The sequence below is a fragment of the Neocloeon triangulifer genome, unplaced genomic scaffold (assembly GCF_031216515.1).
Source record: "Neocloeon triangulifer isolate White Clay Creek 2 clone unplaced genomic scaffold, ASM3121651v1 ptg000014l, whole genome shotgun sequence".
Classification (NCBI taxonomy): Eukaryota; Metazoa; Arthropoda; class Insecta; order Ephemeroptera; family Baetidae; genus Neocloeon; species Neocloeon triangulifer.
The window spans coordinates 630,161-654,719 of NW_026775556.1; the positions used below are offsets into that span (position 1 = coordinate 630,161).

A 24,559-nucleotide genomic window follows, 5' to 3' on the forward strand; every position below is an offset into this window, starting at 1 on the left:
CGAAAAAAAAAATCTTGTATGTTTCACTACAAGATTGCGTGATAAAGACTTTCAGATTCTTCTAAATTCCATCAAATATGAATTATATGACAATGGATCTTTGCAAATTGTGACATTCAGATTTCAGATACAGAATGTGTTGAATTAAAAGCGACTTTTCTGGATGTTTTCAGGAAGAAAATGCTTTTTAGAGATTTTTTTTCCTTCTCTGGATTACTTTGAGACTTTTTTTATATCTTTAGCAGAGTTTAAATATTACTGTTTGACAATATTGTTGTTTAAAAAATTTCCACAAAAATCATTGGAAATATGGAAAGCAAAGGGAAATATAAAATCTTAAAAAAAAAATGTCCTTTTTATCTTCTATTGAAATAATTATGTGCAATTGCTATTTTAAGGTAAAAATAAAATAAAGCTTTTAGACTGAACTTTTCATGAAAAAAATGACTTTTTTATTATAATTTTGCTAAAAAAATTTAACTGAAATTTAAAACTAAATAAATTTTACATATTTCTACTGGAAAAGGGAAGATTTTTTACCTTTTCCGATTCAGAAATGTGGTCTTGCTCGTTTTGAGTCTTGAAGTGCAACCAATTATAATTTTGGTGGTGGCAAATTGAAGCTCGGTGGAGATTAATTAACGTGTTTGCCGCCGCGTGTGTATTTCATTCGCCGCCGCCGCCGCCGGAGTGAAATAAAACATAATCTTCTTAGCGCGTGAAAAAGTGTGCGAGAGAGCAAATGAGATACAGCAAGAAGGGCGCGCGGTAGTCATGCTTGCACGCGTGACAAATTCTTTCAATTTGATATGTATCAGAATCCCCCCCGCACCCTCCCCAGCGACAACGGGGGACAGTTATTTTATTATGCGCGCGTCCTAAGTGATATTCTGCAGCGTGCCGAATTATCCCTCTTATATAAATTATTATTCCTAAAGAGAGAGAGAGAGCGAGCTGGGGATGAGCTAAAAAAATGATGATAATAAATATGACAGTCTCGGCATGGGAAAGTTGGCAAGCGGCTCTTGTTAGTCAAGGTGCGCGCGCGGACAGAATTAGCGTGACGCCCCTTCCGAGCGCAGATTGACTCGTCACGACTCTCGAGTGTGCTTTTCACTCTTTCACGCTCCATTCAGACGGAAGTGTTTGATTTGTTGTTCAAAGTTTGTTCCTCTCTCTCTGGGAACAACGCGCAAAACACACAATGAAAGGAAAATCACGTCGGTTTTTACATAATCTTTTTCACTACTGATTCGGCTGCGAATAAATAATTAGTTTTGTTAAAGTAAAAGAATTTTTAGATTTGGAAGTCTCAAAAACTATTTTGTCCAAAAACATTTCTACCAAAAGAATTACAATGTTCAGAATTTAAATGTTGAAAGATAAATTTTTTTGAGCGAAAATTTAAAAAAAAGTTAGTATATTTTGATTCAATGAATTTAAGATTTTGAATTTTTGTGTAAGAGAAGATGGAAATATATGAACAATTTAATTGATTTAAAAAAATTATGTGATTTTTTACTTCATCTGCAAATAAAATGAAAACTTAATATTGAAATTACCAATTTAAGCCATGAGAATTAAAAAAAATTAGAATGAAACTCGTATTTCCCCTCTTCCAAAACACATTTTGATTATTTGCTTTCCTTTTTACACTCAAGTAAATACGTATTTATAAAAAGATGGGAGCAGTCTTTCAGAATCGCATTTCAGCAAAAAGGGCCGTCGAACGACACCCCAAGGGCGGCTTTCATCTTCCAAATAGCATTTTATGAAGATTGCACTTTCCTATATTTACTTGTTATCAACGCGCGCGCGAGAAATATCAGCCTCTCCCTGCGCAGAAAAAAAAACACACTACTTTTTTTTATACTTGGTATTCGGAAAAGAATCTGCGGTACATCGGCGTGCGGCTCCTTTTTTTTGTTTTCCGATCGGATTACGGTTGAAGGAGAGTAATATCGCAATCAGCTGGCGCTTTACTTTTTCCCGCTGTGTGATTTATTGCCGGGCGTAATCGCGGCGGCTCTGCTATATGAACTCGCTTTTTGGAATGAGAGCACATTGTTTCAATTTGCATGAGAAGAAAAACACGTTCATATACACGCACCCGCTATCTTCGTCTCGCGCTCCATTTAACTTCAATCGGTTTTGTGTGTGCGTGTGTTAAAACAATGGAGGCACAAGTGCGGAACTAACACACAGCAGCAAGCGGCCCCGATGAGAGCAGATCGATGAAATAATACTAAATCTCCGCCCGCGTTTAATTACCAGGCAGAAACACGCGCATATTTGCATTAATACCCCTTCAGCTCTCTTCTTCCCCCTTTTGTTGCTGCACTAAATTATATTTCCCTGTGTTGTAATCTCCAATGAAAGCAGGAAATTCATCAAAAAGGCAAACAAAGTTTGTGGTTTCGTAGTGTGCTAGATTTATTTCGTATTCATAGATCTCAAATTATTTACTAAATCACAATCATATTTTATGTAACTTATTATTCGCTCGAAATCAATTATCTTAAGATCACATTGAACACAAATATACGTAACGGACTAGAGCTGCACGTCAAACACTGATGGTATAGTCGAGTGGCCGACGGAATATGATGGAGAGCGTGATAATGGTTTGGGGGCCGAGGGGAAAGTTAATTTGCTCAGAGGTTACACACGGCGCACTTAATATTCATCTCACATGCACTTAGCCCGGCGATAAGGTGAGAGGTCTGCGTGCAAGATTTCATCTCTCTAAATCTACCGCGTGTAGTATTTGATTAGCCAAACATACCAGCGAGTAACAAAGTACATCATCAACTAATTAGCTTGGTCTTGATAAGGAGAGAAAATTCAGCGTGCACAGCTTAACAATGTCGCGTGGGTATATATAACACAAGTACATGCTTATCTCGTCCAATTTAGGCCTAACATTATACATTTTTCACGGGCGAATGCAATTTATTTAACATTTCTCAATTGTTATTTTGGGCCCCGACTGAGGATTAGATACAATTCAACAACGTTTCCTAAATTTAAGATAATCTTCGTGGCTTTAAAAGGGGTAGATTCGCGCAAACATTCTATCAGTTTTCACAAAAAATAACAGAATTATTTTATTTTGTTAAAAAAATTTGAACTGACTATGATTTTTTTTTTCTAAAAACACCCACTTGAATCACCAGGGCTAAAATTTAAATTTATTATCTTTATAATTCTTCAAATTTTGTCAAAGTTCTCACCCCCTTAAAGCCACTTTAAGTCTGATTTCAATCGTGGAACTGGCCGAAGGGCTGCTGCAGCACGAGGTGGGCGGCCGTGGCCCTTTTGGCCGCCGGCTGGCGTCACTTGGCGGCGCTGACGAGCAGGTCGGCAGGGTCCTCCCTGTCGCCGGCCTTGTCCTGGTGGGCCGTCATGTGGCGCGTCAGGTGGTGGCGCTCGCGGAAACTTTCGCTGCACACCGGACACTTGAGTTTCTCCTCGCGCTTGCGCCGCAACGGGTCGGCCGCCTCGTGCTTGTGGTGCGACCGCATGTGGTACACCAGGTCGGAGGTCATGCGGAAGCTCAGGTTGCACTTGGCGCACACGTTCTGCGCCGGCAGACTCAGGGCGGCCAGCGACGGCGGCAGCAGCGACGACACCGCCGGCGAAACGGCCACCGACAGAAAAGACGGCGCCACCGTTGCCGGCGACGAACCTGAGGTAGAGGAGGGGGGGTTGGAGGCGCGCGTCAGGTCGCGAGGCTGCGGAGGGGAGGGCGAAGACATGAAGTTGGAGTAGGGGTAGGCGGCCGAGATGTACGCCTCGGCAGGGTACAGCAGGGGGTGCAGCAGGTCCTTCTCGCCGCTCGAGTAGGGGTACCCTGAGCGCGGCTTGCTCAGGTAGCTGTTGATCAGCTTGTCCCTGCCCGGCGAGTTCAGGATCAGGTTGGACTGAGGAAAGGCGTACGACTGGAAGGTGGCTTTCTGCTGCTGGAAGTGCTTCGGGGTGAAGTCGAAGGGCGACCGCTCAGGTGACTCCTTACCATTGACGACCTTCGTGAAAGCGCTCTTGCGGCTCAGGTCGTGCGTGACCTGCAAGTCCTCCTTCTTGTTCATTTTGATGTCGGGCGAGACGAGGAAGGCGACGTCAAAGCTCCTTTTCACGGCAGAGGGCGTAGTGATTTCGGCGGCCGACTTCAGGGTGCCACTTGGGCTGTTTGGTCTGCGACCTGAGTCGTTGCATCCTGCGCAGGGCTCCCTGGATCGCTGCTGCAAATCCATAGTCATCCTGATACCTGCAAACCAATCAAATTTAGAATTAAATATAAAAAAATACCAACAATAATAAGAATTTTACAAAATCTTCTGGAATATTTAAAGATGGAGAGGGTAAGTCTTTGTCTGGTAGCAAATCAGAAAAATTAATTTTCATTTTTCACGGAATTTAACAAAAACAACTAATAATAAAAAATTTTTATTTAATTATTAAAGCAATCTTAGTTAGATAGAAAATTAAATGAAGCTTTTGACGTATGTTTATTTAAACATTAAGGGTGGTTTGATTTTTCAATGTGAGGGTGGTTGATACGACAGGTTGCAGAAATGAAAGGGAACTCACCAGATGGTCGGCGCGAGAAGATGCAGTTGGCAGCTTTGGGTGCTTCGAGGACGGCGGGTGCGAGCACACTGACGACGACGGCAGGGCCGGCTGTGCCGCCGAACAACACCCACCCCCAATAAGGACCGGAGGGTTGGACCAGCCGGAGCGGGCGCGGCCAATGGGGTGCTCGTCTCGCATCCCTATGCTGCAGCAGATGTATTTACAGCTTGGAACAAAATCACCGCATGCTCAACCCTCACCCCGGCAGCTATCTCTCTCTTTCGGCTCCATCCCCCACCCCCTCCACCCTCCACGCAATACAAATTTATTTATCGCTCTCTCCGCGTGTACACTTTGTGTTTTCACCTAATGTGATTATTATGGAACATTTAAAACGTGATTTAATGCACGCGCACGCCAATCTTTTGCCATTTCTTGTGTTGGGCCGATGCCCAATCCGCCGTTTTCCATTTGGCAATTTTCCAGATCACCACATTTGCGGCGGCCGTTTTGTTTTTCCGCCTTTTCCTTCCTGACAGCCACTTAGACAGGCTCTCTAAGAGGTCGCGCTAATGACATTCCGATCGACACTGCAACGGAATTTGTTCAAAAATCCAATTCTCATTCAAAAGAAAAAATTGTTTGTAGTATTTCGCCTGCAAAAGAGGAGAAGGTATGCAACCAGGCAGGGCCTCCTCGACAAGCAGGTTGCCTAACTACAATACCTACAGGCGCGTCCTTATACTTCAATAATTACGCGCATGGTATTTTAATATCACTCTTATTTTAAGATTAATTTTATTAAATCCAATGAAGGCACTAGCGAAAACAAAAATTAATCTCGAAATGGAATTTTATCTTGAAGAAGTAGAAGATTAAGTCGTTTTCAATCTCAATAAGTATTCCACAATCAGAATAAAACAATGACAGTAGTTGTATAGAATAAATAAAACAAATTGAATACAAGTTTTTTTTGTATCTTTTCAATCAGATTTTAACTAATAAAAGAACATCAATTCAAATATAACGTTAAAAATTAATCTCCCGAAGTGTAAAAAAAGAAGAATGTAGAGCCAGAGGGTTGCGATTCACATTTGGTTCATGGAGTTTGAATTGGAAAACTTGGCCGGGGAGTTTCGCACGTACGCTGCAGTTTGAAGAGTCAACCGGTCTCACAAATCAAATTTAGCGTTCACGGTCCGCTTGCATTTGTTGGCGCGCGCGCGAGGGTTGTTTTACACCGAGGAGGGTCGTCTGTCATCGCTCGAAATCGAGTGGCGGCAATTCATCACTGCTCAATCAATTTGCCATCAGTCGCTTTGGTTATTAATGGTGGCGCGGCTGCTAAAAGCCCGCTAATGACCGACACTTATTTTTTCGCGCAGATTACTTGTAGAACTTGTTTTTTAATTGAAACAAACGATTTCTCAAAAGTGCCGTTTCATCTCTCGACATAAATCAAAAGTGGCGAGAGAGATTTATTTCAATTTCAATTCAATTCGATCGAGCAAAACAAAAGCACACTTTACAAATATTGTTTACGAAAGCTTTTCGCTCTCGGCGCACATCGACGTTTTATCCGAGATTGATTTGTTTTGTTATTGGAACGAAATCGCGACGAGAAATGCAAACCACCACTCATTCTGTCAGCCAAAGCTGCTGACTTGTTTATTCAATTCCAACTCCAACGTTCCCAATCTCAATTCTGATAAAAAATCAATCCATCAATCGGTTCTCCATTTTTTTTTAAACAAAAAACTTTTTTCTTTTGCTCTGAACATTCAAATAAAAGTTGAGCTTCTAATTTCTAAAATCATGGGAACAATTACTTAAATTTAAGTTCAAAACTTTGGAAGCTTTCAATAATGAGAATTACATTTAATTTCTCTTGATTTTTCCTTTGAAACTCTTTTAATTTTTTGTCATGGTCTTTCACTTTTCAATTTCTCTGCATTCATATGATGATGATCCCATGTTTTATCTTTGAGCTACTTTTTTAACCGCGACAAAGGAAACCCCCTTAAATTTATTATTTTTTTTTCTTAAAATTTTTTAATTCTGTAAGTTAAATATGAAGAAATCTTTGAAGTCTGCCACAAAATCAATACTTTTCTAAAGTTTACAATTTTTTTTAAATTATATTGGTTGTGAATTAATTAGTATTTAATTTCCCTAAATTAACTCCAATTTCGAATAACAATTGACGATTAAAGGTTAGAGATTGTAACTCATTAAACAGAAAATTATGACTGATTTTCTAGAAATTGTAGTAATTTTTGGATTTGCCCGGATTGACTGATCGCCTTTTAAGCGCCAAATTAAGCTCTTGACGTGTATTTGGCACGCGTTTCTGTGGTGGTTTGTTGCTCTATTGTGAGTGAAATTGTTGCTTTTTATTTTCTGGCGTGGGTCGGAGAGGAGGAAAATGGAAAAGCCGCGCCAATATTGCCGGCCAGCCGCTCCATCGTAATGGGCTTTCGTTTTTCCCATAAAGTTTTACATAAACGAGCGAGTATAGCTGGTGGTGGTGTTCGAAGATAAATTGCTGTGAAGAGGAAAAGACCCCAGATGGGTTCTTGATCGGCGGGTGTGCGGCAGCCTCTGGGGTTTACACGATTGATTGTTAGCAGGAGAAGATCCCTGCGGACCGGCCAGCCAATCTTACAGTGTAATGATTACATTCGAAGAAGAACTGCTGCGACCAAAACAAAAGCGCAAGAACCGCCCGAGGCGCGACATCCATCATGGCAAGAGTGTGACATCATTTCATTAAAGTAGAAATTGACTTCCACTCTCTTGTGCCAGCAGCCAACCCCAAATTGCTGCCCTCAGGCTTAGCAACGAAAATTATTATTTTTTCTTATCCAAAGACCAGCGCCGGCCTCTCGGAAACACCAAAACTTATGCTGGTCACCCTTGGAAGGAAAAGTTTGCAAAATATGGAAGTTTTATATTGGATTTAAAGAAGAACTTCTGCCAGAAGAACGACGCTATTAATTTTGATCACATGCTCACTTTTTTCTTTAAAAATTATTAATTAATATTAAACTTTTTTAAATTGGAGAAAAAGATAAATTAGAAACAAGTTATTTGGGTGGGTCCGAATATCAGAGAAACGATTCAGAAGAAACGTTCCTCGAGAAAAGATTCTCGCGCAAGGATTCTCCACGATCGTTTATTTAGTTCTATTTTAAATGCAGAAACGATCTTGGAGAATCCTTGCCCGAGAATCGTTTCTAGAACTGTTTCTCTGATATTCGGATCCAACCTTTGTTATTTTGACAGTTGAAGAGAAAAATTCATTTAAATTAAATAGCTTTCTGTAACTTATAAACAGAAAAGAAAGTAATTTTTATGTATGGACTTGAATTCCAAGAATTTAATCAATATTTTATTTAGGAATTCTGAAAATTTTGGTAAAGGAAAGAAAATTTTGCTTGGAATTTAAATAATTAATTTCTTATTATTTATTGAAATGAATCTCTATTAAAAAAATGAGTTTATTCCCAGTCCTAAATTTATAACATTTACCCAAATTAAATATTTTTAAATTCTCAAACAATATTTTCCAGGGAGAATCCACTAAACTTAACAACTATTTTGAATTTCCTTGGACCGAAAATCGATTTCCGAATAGAAAAGCACGACGACCGCATTCGTTTCGCTTTGGCACACAAATAGAGATGTGCTCGGATTGAAATTTGGAGCTGAACAGAAGGTAGCGTTGCGTCATGCGCTTGACAAAGGGTGTTTATGTGGTTACTTGGCGCATATGGTTAATACATTGCCTTTTAATTGGGCTTGCATTCTAGAGAGACCAGTCGCTCCTCTGAGCCTCCCCCGGCCGCCGCCGCCAGAGGGTGACGCAAAAAATAATAATGAGCAACCCTCCTCGGGCAACCCCCCTTCATCCAAAGTTCTTTTTCAACAATTTCAACGCGTCTGTCGTCTGCAATTTTAGTTAGGTCTGGCCGTTTTATATTTTTTTCAAATAATATAACTGTAGTTTTTGCAAAAAATTTAACTTCAGTACTTTAAAAATTATTTCTGGTAAATTTAAATTTTTAAAAAGATCTGATGTGTTTTTAAATTTAATTAAACTAATAATATGTCATATATTTAAAATAATTTTTTAAATATGAAAAGAACCTGTTCAAATTAATATTTAATTTTAATTTAATGCGATGCTTGTTTACTTGGAGTTAGAAAAATATTAGTATTTTATCCTTTGCAAATTTAACAGATATCAATATTTCAACGCAAAATTCAACTGCACTAAACTAGTTGTTGTTTTTTTCAATAATTGATTGTGAACAAGTGTGATTGCAGCAATTAACTGGTAAAATAAATAAGAATAATTATAAAAATAACCTTATTATAAATAGGAAAATGAATTAAAAAAAACGGTTGAATAATGAAACAAAGGAGAAAATAATATGATCTATAATAAGTTTGTTGTATCAACGTATTTCGTTTTTGAATTAAAATTTAACTTAACTCGTTTTTCCGACAAATGCGGGCGACCCTGTGTCTCGAATGGACCCGAGAGAGCGGCACGCATCGCATTGAGTGCCCGCGACGATTACTGCACATCTGTTACAATATTTCTGAAACACGACACGCTTTGATCTTAATTTTTGATACGGAACAAAAATTCCAACTTGGAATGATTCCTTTTTTTAGAAATTCGAAACTTTTTTGTGAATTCCATGGTGATTAGTGGGGCAGTGGTGATCACAGAGGGTGCCAAATCGTCGCGGTCGCAATCAGAGCGGCCACATCTTGCGGCCAAGAGGGGACGGACGAGACGGACCCCTTGCGCAAGTTGATATTCACAACGGCACTGAATCAAATGAGTGAGAATAAGTTGCCCCGAATAATGTCCTTCCTGCCGACTTGTACAAAATAAACTCAAAGTGACAGAAAAAGCGTCAGTTTGAATATTTATTATTAATATAAGAAAATTCAAACATAACATAAGAAGATGTTGAGTTATAATTTATTCTTTTAAAAACTAATTTTTTTCCAGATAAAACTCAATTTAAGCGTGAACTTCTAGCGAGAAGCAAAAGATCAAAGCTTTCTAGGAACAAAAAAAAAATGTGAAATATTTTTCTCTAAATTCTCAAAGAATTGTATTTTTCAAATTAATAATTATAGCTGTTTTTGGTTTTTATACTTTTTATCCTTATTATCACTTATTATTAATCTTTAAAAAATAATTTGATTTTCATATTGATTTTTTTTTTTTAACTTATTGAAGAAATTTGTTTATTTAAAGTAAAAAATATGCTAAATAAACTGGCTTGTTTTTAAATTTAAAAAAATAAAATTGACAAAATTCCACTCGATTTAAGATTTACAAAAAAATTAAATTATTTAAATTTAATTGTTTCGGTTTGACTTTTTCGTCCACAATGTTTTCCGACTTGTGACCGCACGCAAGCAGAGTTTTAAATTTCACTCTGTGTGTGTGTGTTATTTAAAAACAGGTGTTTTATTGCGTATGAATAGCAAACGAATATATATAGACTCTGTCTATATTGTTGGAGAGCTTTTGAAGGGACAAAGAACTGCAGTGAACAGCAGGTTCGGCACATATGCGGTTAGCTGAGGGCGTCGTTTCGACTGCGACAAGTGCTTTGAATAAAGAACGCTCGACAGATGGCCGCGCTACCCTCTCTTAATTTCACCTCATTATCGAGAAAAATCCCTGCGCCGTACTTAACAATATGGCCCCGCATATTCAACCAACGAACGAATCTCCCCCCCAGAAAATTAACACGCAAGTAAGAGCGAATGCATTTCCATTTAGCGCTGTTGTTCGGACGCGGCACGAAGCAGCTGCTCTCTTCAGACCTAGTCACGTTTCATTTAGTCGCGGCCGCCCCGAAAATATTCATTCAAACTTCAACAAAAACATTTGCATTCACGCGACACACAAGTCAAATGTATACAAAGTTTCAATTTCAAAAGATTTTTAAATCATCAGAAAAATGATAAAATTGTAAAATATAAATTTACGCTTGAAATTAATGTTTATTTTTAACAAAATAGGTCTTTTGGGCTTCAAATATCATAATTTTTTTGAGCAAAAAACATTAAAATTATTTCTTTTTCTAATTAATTGAATTTGATCAAAAAATTCTGTTTCAAAACTTTCATTCGCATGGGCGCTAAATTAAATATTTTCTTGTAAGTTCAAAAATATCCCGCGTTCAACAAAATCATTACCAGAAATCATTTTTTTTAATCTCATAAAAAAAATCGTTGGGACTTTTTCCACCCTAGTTGGAAAAATAAATTCTAGAATAAATTATTTATATTTCTGACACATTTTTTTTTATCCGAAATATGTCTGTGTCGCATCCTTGCAGCAGAAATATGTTTGGACCTCTTTTGATAACAAATTCATGAGGAGGGTCGAGTGGGGGGAACACATTATTTATATTCTCTCTGCGGCGCACCTCGATCGTGTGTTTTCCGAATACATTATTACAGGAGAGCTGGGCTGGGGCGGTGGCCGATAGCGCAGAGCGGCTGGCATATTTCTTGGGCAAAAGAGTTGCAAGCGCTCTCGATCCACCGACATATTGGAAAAGTGCTCCAGATAAAACAGGCACCTCACTTTACTCAACGTCTTTTCGCCCACAATCACTAACTTTCCTATACCTTTTTTATGATGAAAATACCGCTCTGGACATACAGTTATTTCTGTCTTGAAAAATTTGGCAGATTTCACAATTTTTTTTTTTTTTATGTAAAAGTGGAAAATCAATTTGGTGAAATAATTCAGTCTCGGCCAGTCTGAGGCCCCGCGTTTTATCGACTGGATTTTGACAAAGGTGTTGCCGTTTTTTCACAAGTTGTAATTTTGCTCTTTTTATGTGACCTGTGAAGAATGAAACTAAAATTTTTAAATGATATTATTATGATATGAGACTCAAATAATTAGATTTTTTTTAAAAATTTATAAAAGTCAGCTTTTCCTAAAATGTTTGCAATTGAAATGAAGCAAAAATATTTGATCTATTTATGTAATTATTAAATTTGAAAATTTACCAAAAGATTCTAAGAACTAAATATTTTCAAAAACAGACATTTCTGAATTTAAAGCAAAAATTTATTTTCATTAAAAATAATTCTGTTCATTTAAGACGTTTTAAGCAAAGGCGAATAAATGTTTTAGAAGAATTTCACAATTAAAAATTAAAAAAGAAAATAAAATTGCACAATGGTGCTATCAAAAATATTCAAAATTAGGCAAAACATCCAAACTTGATGATAAATTGAGAAAGAAAAAAGCTGTTTTTGAAAAAGATACCTTTCACATGGAAAATTCAAAAGTTTAAAACCAGAATACAAAAAAAAAGCCAAAGTCTGTTGATTTCCATTTGACAATTCAATAGAATTTTTTAAAGTAAAATTTCAAACTGCCTTTTCAGCATGCAAGTTTTTTTACTATACATATCGTGATATCGTGTTTCAATGTTTGGCCGACATTGAAAAAAAGATAATCTGGGAACGGCAACAAAGTGCAGCGTCTGCCAGAATAAATTGAGGCCTGGCGATACGATCGGCGCAATTATCTTTGGCGATCGCGTCCGTCACACCCCAGCAGCACTGCTTATGGTAATAACAATAATCGCAATTCATCGAAATGCGCCGAGTCGACGCTATTCCTTTTTTGTCGCCGGCCGGGGAGCAAAACTACTATCGCCGGCCGCGATCTCCGACCACAACAATAAAATAATCCCTCCTCTCATATTTCCGCGTTTTGTCAAGTGCATTTTATTCCTCCTCGCCTTATTTGCTTTTTTACTGCTCGCGTACAATCGGATCGCTTTACTATGGCCATAAATTATGAATCCGCGAGAGTTCAGGTCGACACCAAAAGCTTTTTCTTTCTTCACAAACAAGGAAGTTATTTATTATATATTGTAAAAAATTTTAATGATTATCATGGAGAAATTTGTAATATTTAATGAAAAAATAAGTCACATTTCTTAAATATAATCAAGTTTTTAAATAATTAATTAGAAAAACAATTATCACAATACTTTGTTTCTTGGATCAAATTGTAGTCAGCCTTTACACAATCGGCTCATTAAGGAAATTAATTTCAATAAGGAATTGATTTGAGGTTAAATTATAAAATTATAAATCGTACATGGTGATAATAACTGTCAATTTTGCCATTGATGCATAAATATTTACATTAATTGAGAAAACAGCTTAAAAGTTTGATTTGAATTAAACTTTAGTTTGAATTATCCACCTTTTGTGGAGCAACAAAACTATTGCGTTATAATTGCATACAGTCTTTTATCAATTTAAAAAATAAATCATATTGCAGTTTAATTTAAACATTCTTTTTACATTTCATACTATTTCCCATAAAAATAATGGAAAATTGTAAAATAAAACATTATTGTATTTTATAATAAAAATTAATGTCTACGAATAAACTATATTTATGTTTTCCGTGGAAATTGTGTGTTCGCTGGGAATAAATGGATTGTGAGCCGGGGCGTGTTAAATAAATTTTCCGCAGCTCTGTTTTCGAAATAATGCAGCAGGGAAGAGAAACATGTCTCGCCCCACGTATAATCGGCTTTACTCGCGGCCTTTGTCAGCTGCGGAGAGATTTTTGCGTGCGGCTTGTTATTTGTGAGAAGCGACACGGCTTGTTTTGTTGATAAGAATTACAAATTTTATTCGCAGTCTCTCTTCCTTAATTGAATTGACGGACGAGCGAGCTAATTTAAAACGGGGCCAGCTTTTTCTAATGCGCAATGTGTGTTTGCGAGACACAAGTGCGTCGCCTTCCCACACCTCAATTAAATTCCTCGCCGCGTTTTAATTAATTTTTCTTCCCCATTCGACGCGAAATTTGGTTCCAAACATAATTCGTATGTTGAAATTCTCCAAATAATCATTGAATTTGCAAAAACTGGAAGCAATTTTTCTTTTGTATTTTCTTCTTTTTAAATTCAAAGGCATTTTTATCGATTTTTTTTCTCTTCATTGTCAGTGGCACAAATAAATGTGCTTGTCTGTGAGAATTTCCGTTTACATAGATTTGCTTGGCCTTGTCGGTCGATTTTGCTCTGCCCCAGAAAAGTGGGAAAAAGATCAGCTACATAGTTACTCTTTGATGGATAAAAAGGCTCTTTCTCTCCTGAGGGACACTTGTCTTCCTCGCCTCTTCTCTCCCCGATTCAATTTCCTGCAGCCGAGCCGAGCGTTTGATCCGAGTGCATTTCACGATCTCAAAGAAAGCCAAATGGCCCGAGACCGACCCTGCAAATATGATTGCACCTGCTTTCGTTTGTTCAATAAGAGAAGAATTGCAACGCGAGGGAGAACTTCTTTCGCACCTGATTGATCGCACAAAAGACGCGCAATTCCGATCTAAAGAGATTCAAAATCGACTTACTGGTAAAAGAGCAAAAAAGTCCTGCTGCTTCCGAAAAGGTATGATTGAGCGCCAGACCAACCTTTTTCTCAAAAACCGATGGCAATTCCTGCAAAAATATTAGGATTTATATCCAAATTTTTCGTAAAATATAAAATATTTTGTAATAATAATTTTCTTTAATTTTTATAATACTTTAATATTTTTGGGTAAATAAAGTGTTTTTTTTAAATTACATAATTATTTTACATAAACAAATTTATTTTCCATTTTCAAGATGTCGAAGAAAAATTGAAGTATTACATAATTTGGACGATTAAACAACAATCAAAAATGAAATTAGAATGAAATCATAAGTCTTTACAACAATTTTAGAAGCCATTTTCGGCGATTAATGAAAATCAATTACTGGAAGTTGTTGTATAGGGAGACTAATTGTGGTATGACTAATAAAAATTTAATGTCAACAAATTTAACATGTCTGAACTCGTAATATTAGATTTTTTATGCCTTTTTTATTTAATGTTTCTATTGTTTAATGAATTTTTAAATTGAGTGTGTAACCGATTGAATTGTTTCTTACCAAACTTTCCTGGAAAAGAACATATGTGCCTCTGCTTTTATTTCCCTTTTAACAAAAGATCAGTCGCAACGCAACACCGCAACCAACAAGACCGCAACAGCACGTTTTTGGGCTCTTTTCTCTAAAAATGACACAGTGTCGCCATCTGTTGCCGCAACGATCAACTTCGTGCAGCTCAAAACGCGCCAAATCCCACCTGTTTCTGCCGGTCTGCTGCAGACGTGTTGTTTTCGTCGTCTCCCAGGCCGATTTTCACCTTTAAATTTCCGGCAATTTTGAAACAACGTGGACTCATAGGTACTTTAAGTGGTCAGCAATGCAATCTATTCGTAATTTTCTGAAATTCTGTTGATTTGTCACGCTTTTTTTCAAAAAATTCTTATCTCATCTTTCATCAAGCTATTTTCTGTTCGCCAGTTTTGACTTGGCTTTTCGGGTCTCTTTTTTCAGTCAGGGATGCCAGTGGATGACATCAGGTACAGTGAAAAGTACACCGACGACCAGTTCGAGTACCGACACGTGCAGCTACCGCCGGACATCGCCAGCAAGGTGCCGCAGACGCACTTGATGACCGAGACCGAGTGGCGCAACCTGGGAGTGCAACAGAGTCCTGGCTGGGTCCACTACATGCTCCACGCGCCCGAGCCCAACATCCTGCTCTTCCGCAGGGCTCTGAACTGCACCGTCGAGTACTTCCACCTCTCCTAAAATGGCCGACCTGGACAACCTGGACGTCGACGAGCTCAAAAAACATATTCGCGAATTAAGCAAAAAACTTGAGGTATGATAATTTTTTTTTATTGATAGCAAGCCTTGATTGATTTGGAGTTTTAGGAGGAAAAGCAGGAGAACTACGGACTGATGAGGAAACTGCAGCAGAAGGAAACTTTGGAACACGACCTGAAAATTGAACATGAATCGGACTTGGCTGACATTGCCAGCAAAGATCAGCAAATTAAGGAATTAAATGCTAAATTGAAGAACGCCAGCAAACCTGTCATTGACACCTCTGAGAGGGTAAATTTCCTAAATATTTGTTACCAATTTAATTTATTTTTCTTTCCAATTGAAGGACAACTTAATTGATGAGCTTCAACAAAAACTGGAAGAACTGGAGAAAGAACTGCGGAAGACAAAGGAAGATTTGGAATTGGCCCAGTCTGAAAAACACAACGAGTCATCTGCTCACGATTTGTCTTTGCTGCGAGTATGAAAGAGTGAAATTCTTAATTCTATGCCAATTAAATAATTAAATTCTAGAATGACTTGATCAACATGGAGACCTTACATCATGAAAAGTGTGATTACTTAGAAGAGCTCCTTTCCAACTTGAACTCCGAGCTGGCAGAAAAAGCTCAGCAACTTTGCCACTTTCAAAGTTCCTCCGAACAACTTCGATCTGAATTGGAGACCATCAAGGAGGAAATTGAAGTAAAACCCAAAAATTTGAAATATGAGTTGTTTTTCAATTGACTGTTTGTAGCAAAAAGACGAAGAGTTGGTTTTCCTGAGGAACGAGTTGATGCTTTTGAGGAAGCCGGAAACTGAGCTCGAGGAAAATAGGGAAAGGGGAAACTCTTTGTTTTCTGAGGTTGAGGACAACCGGGTGAAGGCGATTGCGGCTCTCAAGAATACAACCCGAAGCGCAGAACAGGCGCACCAAGACCTTGCCGTCGCCAAATCGGAAATCCAGGCACTCAAGGTAAATGAATTTATTTTGATTCAACTTATAAATTAACAAAAATCATAGGTAGAGAATTTCTCTCTTCATCGTAAATGGGAAGAACTTGTTTCGACAAACATCATGTTGACCACATTGGAGGATGGTCTGATTGAAAAGCTGAAGGAGAGAATTGAGGTTTGTGTGAATCATCCAATATCCAAATTTACTATAATTCTTGGTTTCATTTTAGGTTTTGAACCGAGAGTTGGACGCCTCCGAGGTCAGGAGTATGCAGAATTTGCTGGACTCGATTCCCAAGTCGACGGTGGACAATAACCAGTGGATCAAGTTAATCATGCAGGACCAGCTGTATGTTGTTTTAAAAAGAAGTTTTTGCTCAAATGTATAACTTTTTTTATTTTTTCTTATTCAGGAAGAAGGAAAACGAGCTCACGATGAAGATTCGCACCCTCGAAATGAATCTGCTTTATTCGGAAGAGGCGCAAATCCAGCTGAGGAAGAAAAGCAACATGTACATTGCCGAGGTCACTGCTCTCAAGGGCGAACTCGGAAAACTCAAACTGGAGGTGGGAAACAGAGTGCCTATGGACGAAGAGGCCAAATATATACCTTTACCTGAAGGTAAATCAAAAGAAAATTAAACAATTCCTGTTCTGACTAAATTCAAATTAGATTCTGGTGACAATGCTCCATACATGACACCCAGCAGAGTCGATGCCTTGAGCAAACTTTTCACCACATTCGAGAAAAAGAACAAGTGCTTCAACGTTAAATTTTCTCCTGGGACCAAAAGTGAGACTCAAGATGATGACAAATCAGAGGTACTTCTTTTATAGAAAAATGTTTGATTTTGACCAATATCATATTTCTGTTTCAGGCTCGAAAGCCGGCCAGGTCTGTGAAAAGTGTCGTCAAGACGACCACTTTTCTAACAACCAAGAAATGATTCCAATAATCCGTCTAGAAATTGAATTCCATATAAGTTGCTTTTTCATCTTGAATGCTCACTTTAATACAGTTTCCTTGATACAAATTAAACAAGTAAATGCAAGTATTTGTTATTCAAATAAAATTTTACCAATGATATATGAGGAAATAAATTTTTAAACAAACAATTTAAAGAGTTTTGAAAAGAACCAATTTATTTAATGAGATATATATTTTTCCGAAATTTTAAAAGGGTTTCAGATGAACCGAAATGGCAAACTGCCAAAGATAATTTTTTTTTTTTATCATACTAAATCATACATATACAATTCTCCTGCAAACTCCGTGATACGAAGTTAATCCTGACGCACAGTTCTTTCGTGCGGGGGCTGAGGCCAGTGCAAAGCAGTTCTCTTCACGAGAGCCGTCTGGATTCAATTTGATTTCGCATTCTGAATTGCGGTCCAAATATAGTACATCGCCTTCTTGTTGCGCTAGAATTAAGGAATAACGAAAAGTTTAATCAGCCGTGAAAACCATTTATGTATTAATTTTGTCAGTATCATGAACACATTTATTGAGTTTTTTTTTTTAAATACAAATTGGTTTAGTTGAAAGCGTCAATACTAAGCAATCCAATTAATTTCTCGCCTGTTTCAAAATATATCCCCACCCTTATGATTATTTCTTTTGCCTTATATTTTTTCATTGAAAGCGCTTCTAACTTTTATTTCTTAAGCATTAAAAAACTTATCATTAGCTTTATAAATTTAAATTGTAATTTTGAAATGATATTTTGATACAAATAAATTTATAGGGTGTGTTATTTTATTAAAAAAAATATCAGATTTTAGCAACATTTAAGCTTCTTTAAGAGTTAAAATCAAAATTAAATTGTTTGCTGTTGCCCCTGAAACCAATTGAACTGGAACATTTTCATTTTATAATTAAAGTATATCGAAATATGAAAAAGGAATTAAAAATTCATTTGCGTTAACAGTAAAATAACCATACCTTGCGCAGACACAATGGCTAAAAGGAGAAGTAAAGCCGCGACTTTAGGGAAGGTGCACTGCATCATGCTTGCGATTCTGTTCCGAAGATGCGAATGTTGTTTTTCCTGCTTGCGGGTTTTCCTTTATATAATGTGCGGCCAAATGAAGAGGCAGCAAGGCCAACTGGTTTCTTTATTTAGCACACATACGTGAGAACACAATTTTGTTAAAAATTTTCCTCGTTCATTAAATTATAAAAGAAGTTTTGAGTGGCTGATTTACCGAAACGTCGTTGCTGCGCAAAATTTGCGGTGGATATTATTTATGAAAAGAAACATGTCCCCTCTCTGGTCTTTTTCGCTTTCATGTTGATATTATAGTGTGGCGATTTGAGAAAATCCAGTTTCGGCCAGCTGTGGCCAAGTTCATGGTACATGCATATAAAATATATTCATTTTTTAATTATGTTGGATATGATGATGTAAGTCTTACATGAATTGTGTGGGGATTATTTAATATTTTGTAAACAGTAGATCATGTACCAGGAAAATTAATTAATTATTCACTTGACCTCTCAATTTAGCAAATTAATAGCACAGCACAATGCAACATTAATTGTGTGTATTATTTTTATAAAATTAGGTACAAAAACACTCGTCTTTTTTATCACAAAAAGTCCAGGTTTATTTGATTGATTTTAATTATTCAAGAGAATTTCACTTCAGGGCCGGACTGGGGCAAAGTTCGAACGTAGGGAAATTTCAATCAAGGTGGCTGAGGTGGCTCGTGGGACTGGCGCATCCTCCTTGGGCGCATCCAACCTCCGCAAACCCCCCCCCCCCCCGATGTGATTAAAAAGAAATACACTAGAGTGAGACCACTAGAAATTTTAGGTTTTTTGTTTTAAACCAGAACAACTTATTTATATATATATATATTTATATATATATATATTAATAAAAATAGCCCTCATTTAGACCTGAAATTTTTTAATTTCTTCGGCTAATTAAATTATAGCGGTCATGTGTCTTTCCAATCAAATCGCTTTTCTTTCGGCCTTTTTCATATGGATATGTTAAAAAAAGGAAAATATGGAAAATATCAATTTATTTAAAAATTGGAAAAATTAATTGCTGCAACAACAAAAGTAGCACTTTTATATTCTTTAAGACCTGAAAATCGGATGTTTTTAAACCTGAATCTTGGAATTTTTTTATTTCTACTGTTATTTTGATCAGCGGGCGAAATGCTTTTTTCAATTGAATTTGCCCTTCTTTCGGGGCGTCTCTAATTTACGTATATGTTCATAAATGGAAAATATAATTATTATTATTATTATGTTTGATGTATTAAATAAACTTAATGGTGCCAAAAAAGGAGCCCCTGAGGAACGTATTTTTTTTAAATTCCTAATTTATGCATTAGTATAATTCTCTTTTGTGTTCTGAGCACGAGGAAATGTACACAGCTTCCCATGCAAAGAAAAGGGCAAAGCAATCACGCTAGCCTTTTTTCCCGCCGTCGATCGCCACGCCTTCTCCCAACTTTTGTTTACATCGGAGACAGAGGAGCGATCGAAATTAAATTTTCCATTTATTTTAATTTCGTTGATTTGTATTTAAAACGATGTGTCTTCCTGCTTGTGCTAGTGAGATTTCTTCTCGTTAAGGTAATTTACACAATGAATTAAAAGCTAACAAAATTACTATGTCCTTCTTCTACAGCTTTTGAAAAATAATGCTGCCTTCCATCCATTAAATAAATATTTTAAAATAATATAGAAGATGGAACAAATAGACTATAAAGACTTGAGGTGAGATTTTAATTTGGTAATTATTTCAAGGAATTTTGAAACAAAATTCTAAAGTTGAGATTTAAGCAAAAAAATTAGTGTCTGTAAAATGAAAAATTGCTTTCTAAGTTTGTATTCCACCGTTTATAAAAAAGGCATCCTTTTTATTTCGTAGCCCAGTCGAACGTCGCAATTTCGTTAAAATAATTGAAAGCAGGAGAAGAAATTACGGCGCAAGTAAAGGTACTTCTGATGTTGAAAGTTTGAAGAGGCTGTCGATGAAAACAATTGCCCGGAGCTACATGTTTTTCATCAAACAAAAACCTAATTCACTGAGGCACTTGCGTAAACTTGCAATTATTTTTAACTGAATGTTAAAATGTTCAAATCCGAATTATTTGCAGCTGATACTCTCATCCAAGAGTTCCTTGAATTGATAAGTGGTGAAATAACGATGATTCCAATTTTCGAAAGATTGTTTCTGAAGAAACTGCTGAACTCGAACACAACCAAATTTGACGGATGCGAATTTTCCTGGGGAATGAAATTCCATACGTGGGACGATATTTTCAGCCACCTTTTGAAAAATTGCCCAAAAGTTTACAAAATTGTCCAGAATGATGAATGGCATTACGATATTTATAGTCCAGACTGGCCCATGGAAGATTTGCTCCGGTGGACAAAGTTGGAGCACGCCAGTCTCTCCAGCTACGTCTGCTCTGACGAACACTTGGAACTAATTCAACAGCACTTGCCTCGACTCAAGTGTGTACCAACAATTTATATACAAAAATTTAATATGTAAAAAAACATTGATTTCAGGCACCTCGAGATAGGAATGGGGAAAAACACAGAAAAAGCTGTCAACGCTTTTTCAAAAATGCAGAATCTCAAACACCTCGGCATCACAGCAGGCTGTCGATCTGCTGAGATTGATTTTCCACTTCTGGCGCACTGCGTCGGTCGAACGCCCAATCTGCAAAGTTTTCATCTTCATGAAGCCCACTTGAGCTATACTGGCCAGTTTGATTTTGTCTTGATGTTCTGGAAAATGTATTGGTATAAAAAAATCACCATCACACAAATGACGTATAAATTACATTTGATTTCGTGAGGATCATTCTTGACATTTATTCTTTACTTTTCCAGTGTAAATCTACCAATCAAAATTAACTGGCCGTCCAATGTGTCTGTTGAAAACCTTCACGTTGATATTGATCAAAGCTCAGCAGTGTATATCAAGAGACTGTCTTCTGTTCCTTGCTCGCCTGCAGGGCTTGTTGTGACTGCTGACCCCGTTTATATTTACTTGCTAGTTGAAATCCTTGGGCAGAACACCAAATCCATTGAAATCAATACACCTCGATTGGAATCGGAGAAGGTGCCCCTTGACCTATCAGTCGTTCTTAAGCACTGCCCAAAGTTGGAAAATCTGCGCTGCTTCTCTGATGGCTTCTCCCTACCTCATAACATCAGAAAGTCGCCAGAACTGTTCAGAAACTTGAAAAAGTAAGTAAAAGTGTTTGTGTTTTCTTGTGGATTATCCGATGATTTTTTTTCTCCAGTTTTGAGTTCATCACTTCAACAAACACTTGGAATCAAGTTCTCCAAGACGACTCAAAAGCAAATGAATTTTACAAACAGTTCCTGCTTGGCTCAGAACGCCATGACTGCAAAAACTTTGAGGTTAGCAACCTGGGCCAAATTCTTGCTATTTCGGAGGCTCTAGCGGTACGGCCTGAGTGTTTGAAGCTTCTAGAAAATGTCAGTGTGCTTTTGTACAATTATTCAATGTTGGAGGCGGCTCTGAAGGTACTGCTTGCCATTTTCTTGCTGCCAAACCTTTCAGCAAATTTGTTGCTCTAAAATTTCAGATGGTCCAGTGCCTGATCTTCTGCTCTCCAAATCTCAAGAAAGTTTATATTTGCTTTCTGCTCAAAACAACCTCATTCATCCAGAGGGCCATTGACAAAGACCACAGTTGGTTCAAAGAACTTGTCACTAAAGTTGGAGTCGTCTGCAAACTTGTTCCGGACCGCTCATTTCCCGACTTGGCATTTCTTGAAAGGAACGGCAATTTCGGAGACTTGATAAATGATGATGTTTACTGCTCAGGGGAAGAGATTGATGAGGACGTTGTCATGGAGTAATTTCGGGAAGAATTCAATTGGTCTGCAGAAGAAAATGTTTCGTTGGACCAACAAAATCACCAAGTTCTTCAAAATCAAGGTGAACTTAAGTGCAGGCTCAAGCCTAGAATCGTCCCAAGTCTTCACTTCAACTCCATTAATGTTGTAGAGGTAAGAGTTGAAAGTTTGATTTGTCTGTTAGATTTTTGAAAATGGAATTGATTTAAACTGAAGTATTATTTTATTACAATCAGCTGTGCCAAATGTTTGATTCAAAGTGGCCTACTTGAAAATATAAAATATTCTTTAAAATGTTGCGAGTTCAATTTTCGCACATCAACAGCGCCAACCACATTTGCAGGACACAATGCAGGTGGGGGAAGCTCTACTTTTTCCTCTAACACCAAGTTTCAACATAATAAAAGCTGGGAATTTTTAGAAAAAGTAAATACAATAGGCATTGTTTTGTCCATGGCCGAGATGACGCCGTTCAAAACGTCCAGCGCTTTTTCCTATGTGCACTGAATACTGAATTTTTTGTGCTGCCCTATCGCAATCGTCCATGCACGCTAATTTTTAGAATATTCAAATGATTTCAATTGGAATAAAAAATAAAAATTATAATTTTACATGCAGATTTTTCACACTCGCCCTTGACATCCATATTTTTATTCAACTCGTCCAAATTTCCTGCAGCCATTTTTTCCAAAATCGCCAACACGCCATTCTCCACCGTCAAGGTTGATGCGCTCCGGAGCGCGAGCGTTGGTTTTTTTATGTGGAGAGCGCGAGCGTTACTTGCTGCAAAGAGCGCGAGCGTTCCCAAAATTAGCGCGCGTCAACCTTGGGTTGACACAAAATTATTTAATTTATACAAAATATTATAGTAATAGGCACAAACCTCTCTTCATAAATCCAGTTGACAATTAAATAAATAGTTTCTTTTAAGACAAAGAATGTTTATATTTCCTTCATTTGTACGGGTAAAAGAAAAAACCTTTACCAATTATATTTATTTTATTGCATTATGGGATCAATTAAAGTCTCGTCTGCTCGCAAAGTACATATTCAACCCTGCTAGATTCATCATACGTTTCCAATATCTTCATGTGCAGTTTTAGAGCGTATGAGTTGTAAGTCAAGTTGGAATCGACCACTGAAGCATAACCGTCCATACTGAAGGGCAGGGAGGACAAACACCAGCGCGGGTTGTTCAAACTGCCCTTCCTGCTCGCGGCGAGCCACGTGTACTTATTTAGACCTTTGTTCACTGAGGAAAATCACAGCAAAAATATTAATTTTTTCAAAGCAAAATAAATACGCTCACTTATCCCATTTTGCAAGCACAAAATTTTCTCTGCGTTGTCAATTGTCACCAATTGAAGGCCAAAAGTGTTGCAAAAAGTATAGCCCTCTGAGAGGGAAGTCTGCATTGAAAATCAATTTTTATGCCATTTTAAAGCTGCCTCCACGGCTGTATACCTGATTTTTGGAAAGCAGGTACTTCCGTCCACAAGCAATAATATGATTGCCGCCAATGATTGTTCTGTTGGCTGCAAATCAACATTTCATGAGTATTTCTCTTTTTTTGGTGAAAATAATTCCGAAATTACTTGTGGTCGAATCAAACACCTGCTTCAAAGTTGCCTGAAAAACGTTTCAAAACTAAAATCTTTACTATAGAAAATTTTGATTTTCACACATTAACTACGCCTGGGACATATTCAGTGCAGTTTGCAGCTGCAGGAAATTCTACTTTTTCCTGGAAATGAATCCGATTGAATAAAATTTTGACTTTGAAGGAAAAAAAATACAATAGGCATCGACTTGTCGATGGCCGAGATGACACCATTTAAAACGTCCGGCGCTTTTTCCTTTGTGCACTGAATCATTTGCGCCGCCCTGTCGCACTCGTCCATTCCCGCTAATTTTTTAAAATATTCACTTAAATTTAATTGGGATGGTTATTAAAAATTCTAATTACACGCCGATTTTTCACACTCGTCCTTGACATCCATATTTTTCTTCAACTCATCCAAATTTCCAGCAGCCATTTTTTCCAAAAACGCCAGCACATCAGTGTCCACCATTTTTCCGTTCACAATCTTTGACCAAAAGTTTAATTATTTCATTCATAAAATTATTGTACTTAACCAAGCCTGAATTTTCTCCAAGGCATTTCATAAAACACTGTAAATATAAAACTAAATTTAATTTCAGATTGTTAAAAAAAAATGAGAGAATCACTTTAAGTCGCAAGTCTAAACTTTTCATGTCGAGTAAACCATCAATTTCAACTGTAATATATATTTTTTTAGCTGCCAGTTTTCCATTCAACTTTGTTTTATATTGAAATTAACCTTGGCTGACGTTGTATGCCAACGCACACTCGCTTCTAATCGCTTCTCCGCCCGACGAAGCATTAGAGGAATCGCGAGCCTGAAATTTATTATTATAAA

The 24,559-nt window shown here is 37.3% G+C and overlaps 4 protein-coding genes and 1 long non-coding RNA gene across 6 annotated transcripts; 2 read left to right on the forward strand and 3 right to left on the reverse strand.

Annotated features, from left to right (window-relative positions):
* Positions 1-2,508: 2,508 nt before the first annotated feature.
* On the reverse strand, positions 2,509-4,724 carry LOC132200980 (uncharacterized). Its single transcript, XM_059626817.1, has 2 exons — positions 4,591-4,724; positions 2,509-4,267 (listed from the first exon to the last, which is right to left on the reverse strand). The coding sequence occupies exon 2, from the start codon at positions 4,257-4,259 to the stop codon at positions 3,336-3,338; it is 924 nt and encodes a 307-aa protein (XP_059482800.1). The 5' UTR covers positions 4,260-4,267; positions 4,591-4,724; the 3' UTR covers positions 2,509-3,335.
* A 10,421-nt stretch (positions 4,725-15,145) lies between these two features.
* Positions 15,146-17,489, forward strand: LOC132199625 (protein Spindly-like). Its single transcript, XM_059624492.1, has 10 exons — positions 15,146-15,354; positions 15,408-15,590; positions 15,646-15,780; positions 15,834-16,004; positions 16,057-16,275; positions 16,324-16,431; positions 16,487-16,605; positions 16,670-16,878; positions 16,930-17,078; positions 17,135-17,489. Exons 1-10 carry the CDS (start codon positions 15,283-15,285, stop codon positions 17,201-17,203), a joined length of 1,434 nt encoding a protein of 477 aa, XP_059480475.1. The 5' UTR covers positions 15,146-15,282; the 3' UTR covers positions 17,204-17,489.
* Positions 17,379-18,455, reverse strand: LOC132199626 (uncharacterized). Its single transcript, XR_009442115.1, has 2 exons — positions 18,199-18,455; positions 17,379-17,678 (listed from the first exon to the last, which is right to left on the reverse strand). It is a non-coding gene; the product is annotated as an uncharacterized LOC132199626 (long non-coding RNA).
* A 1,255-nt stretch (positions 18,456-19,710) lies between these two features.
* On the forward strand, positions 19,711-22,949 carry LOC132200265 (uncharacterized). 2 transcript variants are annotated; one of them, XM_059625605.1, is made up of 8 exons: positions 19,711-19,848; positions 19,904-19,992; positions 20,147-20,316; positions 20,376-20,736; positions 20,794-21,060; positions 21,121-21,480; positions 21,537-21,783; positions 21,846-22,949. In XM_059625605.1, the coding sequence occupies exons 2-8, from the start codon at positions 19,964-19,966 to the stop codon at positions 22,119-22,121; spliced, it is 1,710 nt and encodes a 569-aa protein (XP_059481588.1). In that variant the 5' UTR covers positions 19,711-19,848; positions 19,904-19,963; the 3' UTR covers positions 22,122-22,949. The 2 variants fall into 2 exon arrangements, with proteins under 2 accessions (XP_059481588.1, XP_059481589.1); XM_059625606.1 differs by having other exon boundaries at positions 19,818-19,848; positions 20,152-20,316.
* Positions 22,950-23,136: 187 nt separating this feature from the next.
* Positions 23,137-24,535, reverse strand: LOC132200797 (uncharacterized). The gene is made up of 10 exons (XM_059626524.1): positions 24,461-24,535; positions 24,348-24,397; positions 24,255-24,290; positions 24,085-24,205; positions 23,915-24,024; positions 23,803-23,862; positions 23,714-23,747; positions 23,583-23,653; positions 23,428-23,527; positions 23,137-23,370 (listed from the first exon to the last, which is right to left on the reverse strand). The coding sequence occupies exons 2-10, from the start codon at positions 24,372-24,374 to the stop codon at positions 23,138-23,140; spliced, it is 792 nt and encodes a 263-aa protein (XP_059482507.1). The 5' UTR covers positions 24,375-24,397; positions 24,461-24,535; the 3' UTR covers position 23,137.
* Between the last annotated feature and the right edge of the window lie 24 nt (positions 24,536-24,559).

Excerpts from the sequence above, each read along its gene's own strand:
- LOC132200797 (XM_059626524.1), bottom strand. The coding sequence starts at position 24,374 with ATGAAAAGTTTAGACTTGCGACTTAAA. Across the intron at positions 23,654-23,713 it reads GGTGTTTGATTCGACCACAA|CCAACAGAACAATCATTGGC; the intron begins GTAATTTCGGAA and ends GTTGATTTGCAG. Across the intron at positions 23,528-23,582 it reads ACCTGCTTTCCAAAAATCAG|ACTTCCCTCTCAGAGGGCTA; the intron begins GTATACAGCCGT and ends TTTTCAATGCAG.
- LOC132199625 (XM_059624492.1), top strand. The coding sequence starts at position 15,283 with ATGGCCGACCTGGACAACCTGGACGTCGACGAGCTCAAAAAACATATT. Across the intron at positions 15,355-15,407 it reads AATTAAGCAAAAAACTTGAG|GAGGAAAAGCAGGAGAACTA; the intron begins GTATGATAATTT and ends TTGGAGTTTTAG. Across the intron at positions 15,591-15,645 it reads TCATTGACACCTCTGAGAGG|GACAACTTAATTGATGAGCT; the intron begins GTAAATTTCCTA and ends TTCCAATTGAAG.
- LOC132200980 (XM_059626817.1), bottom strand. The coding sequence starts at position 4,259 with ATGACTATGGATTTGCAGCAGCGATCCAGGGAGCCCTGCGCAGGATGC.
- LOC132200265 (XM_059625605.1), top strand. The coding sequence starts at position 19,964 with ATGGAACAAATAGACTATAAAGACTTGAG. Across the intron at positions 20,317-20,375 it reads TAATTCACTGAGGCACTTGC|CTGATACTCTCATCCAAGAG; the intron begins GTAAACTTGCAA and ends AATTATTTGCAG. Across the intron at positions 20,737-20,793 it reads CAGCACTTGCCTCGACTCAA|GCACCTCGAGATAGGAATGG; the intron begins GTGTGTACCAAC and ends CATTGATTTCAG.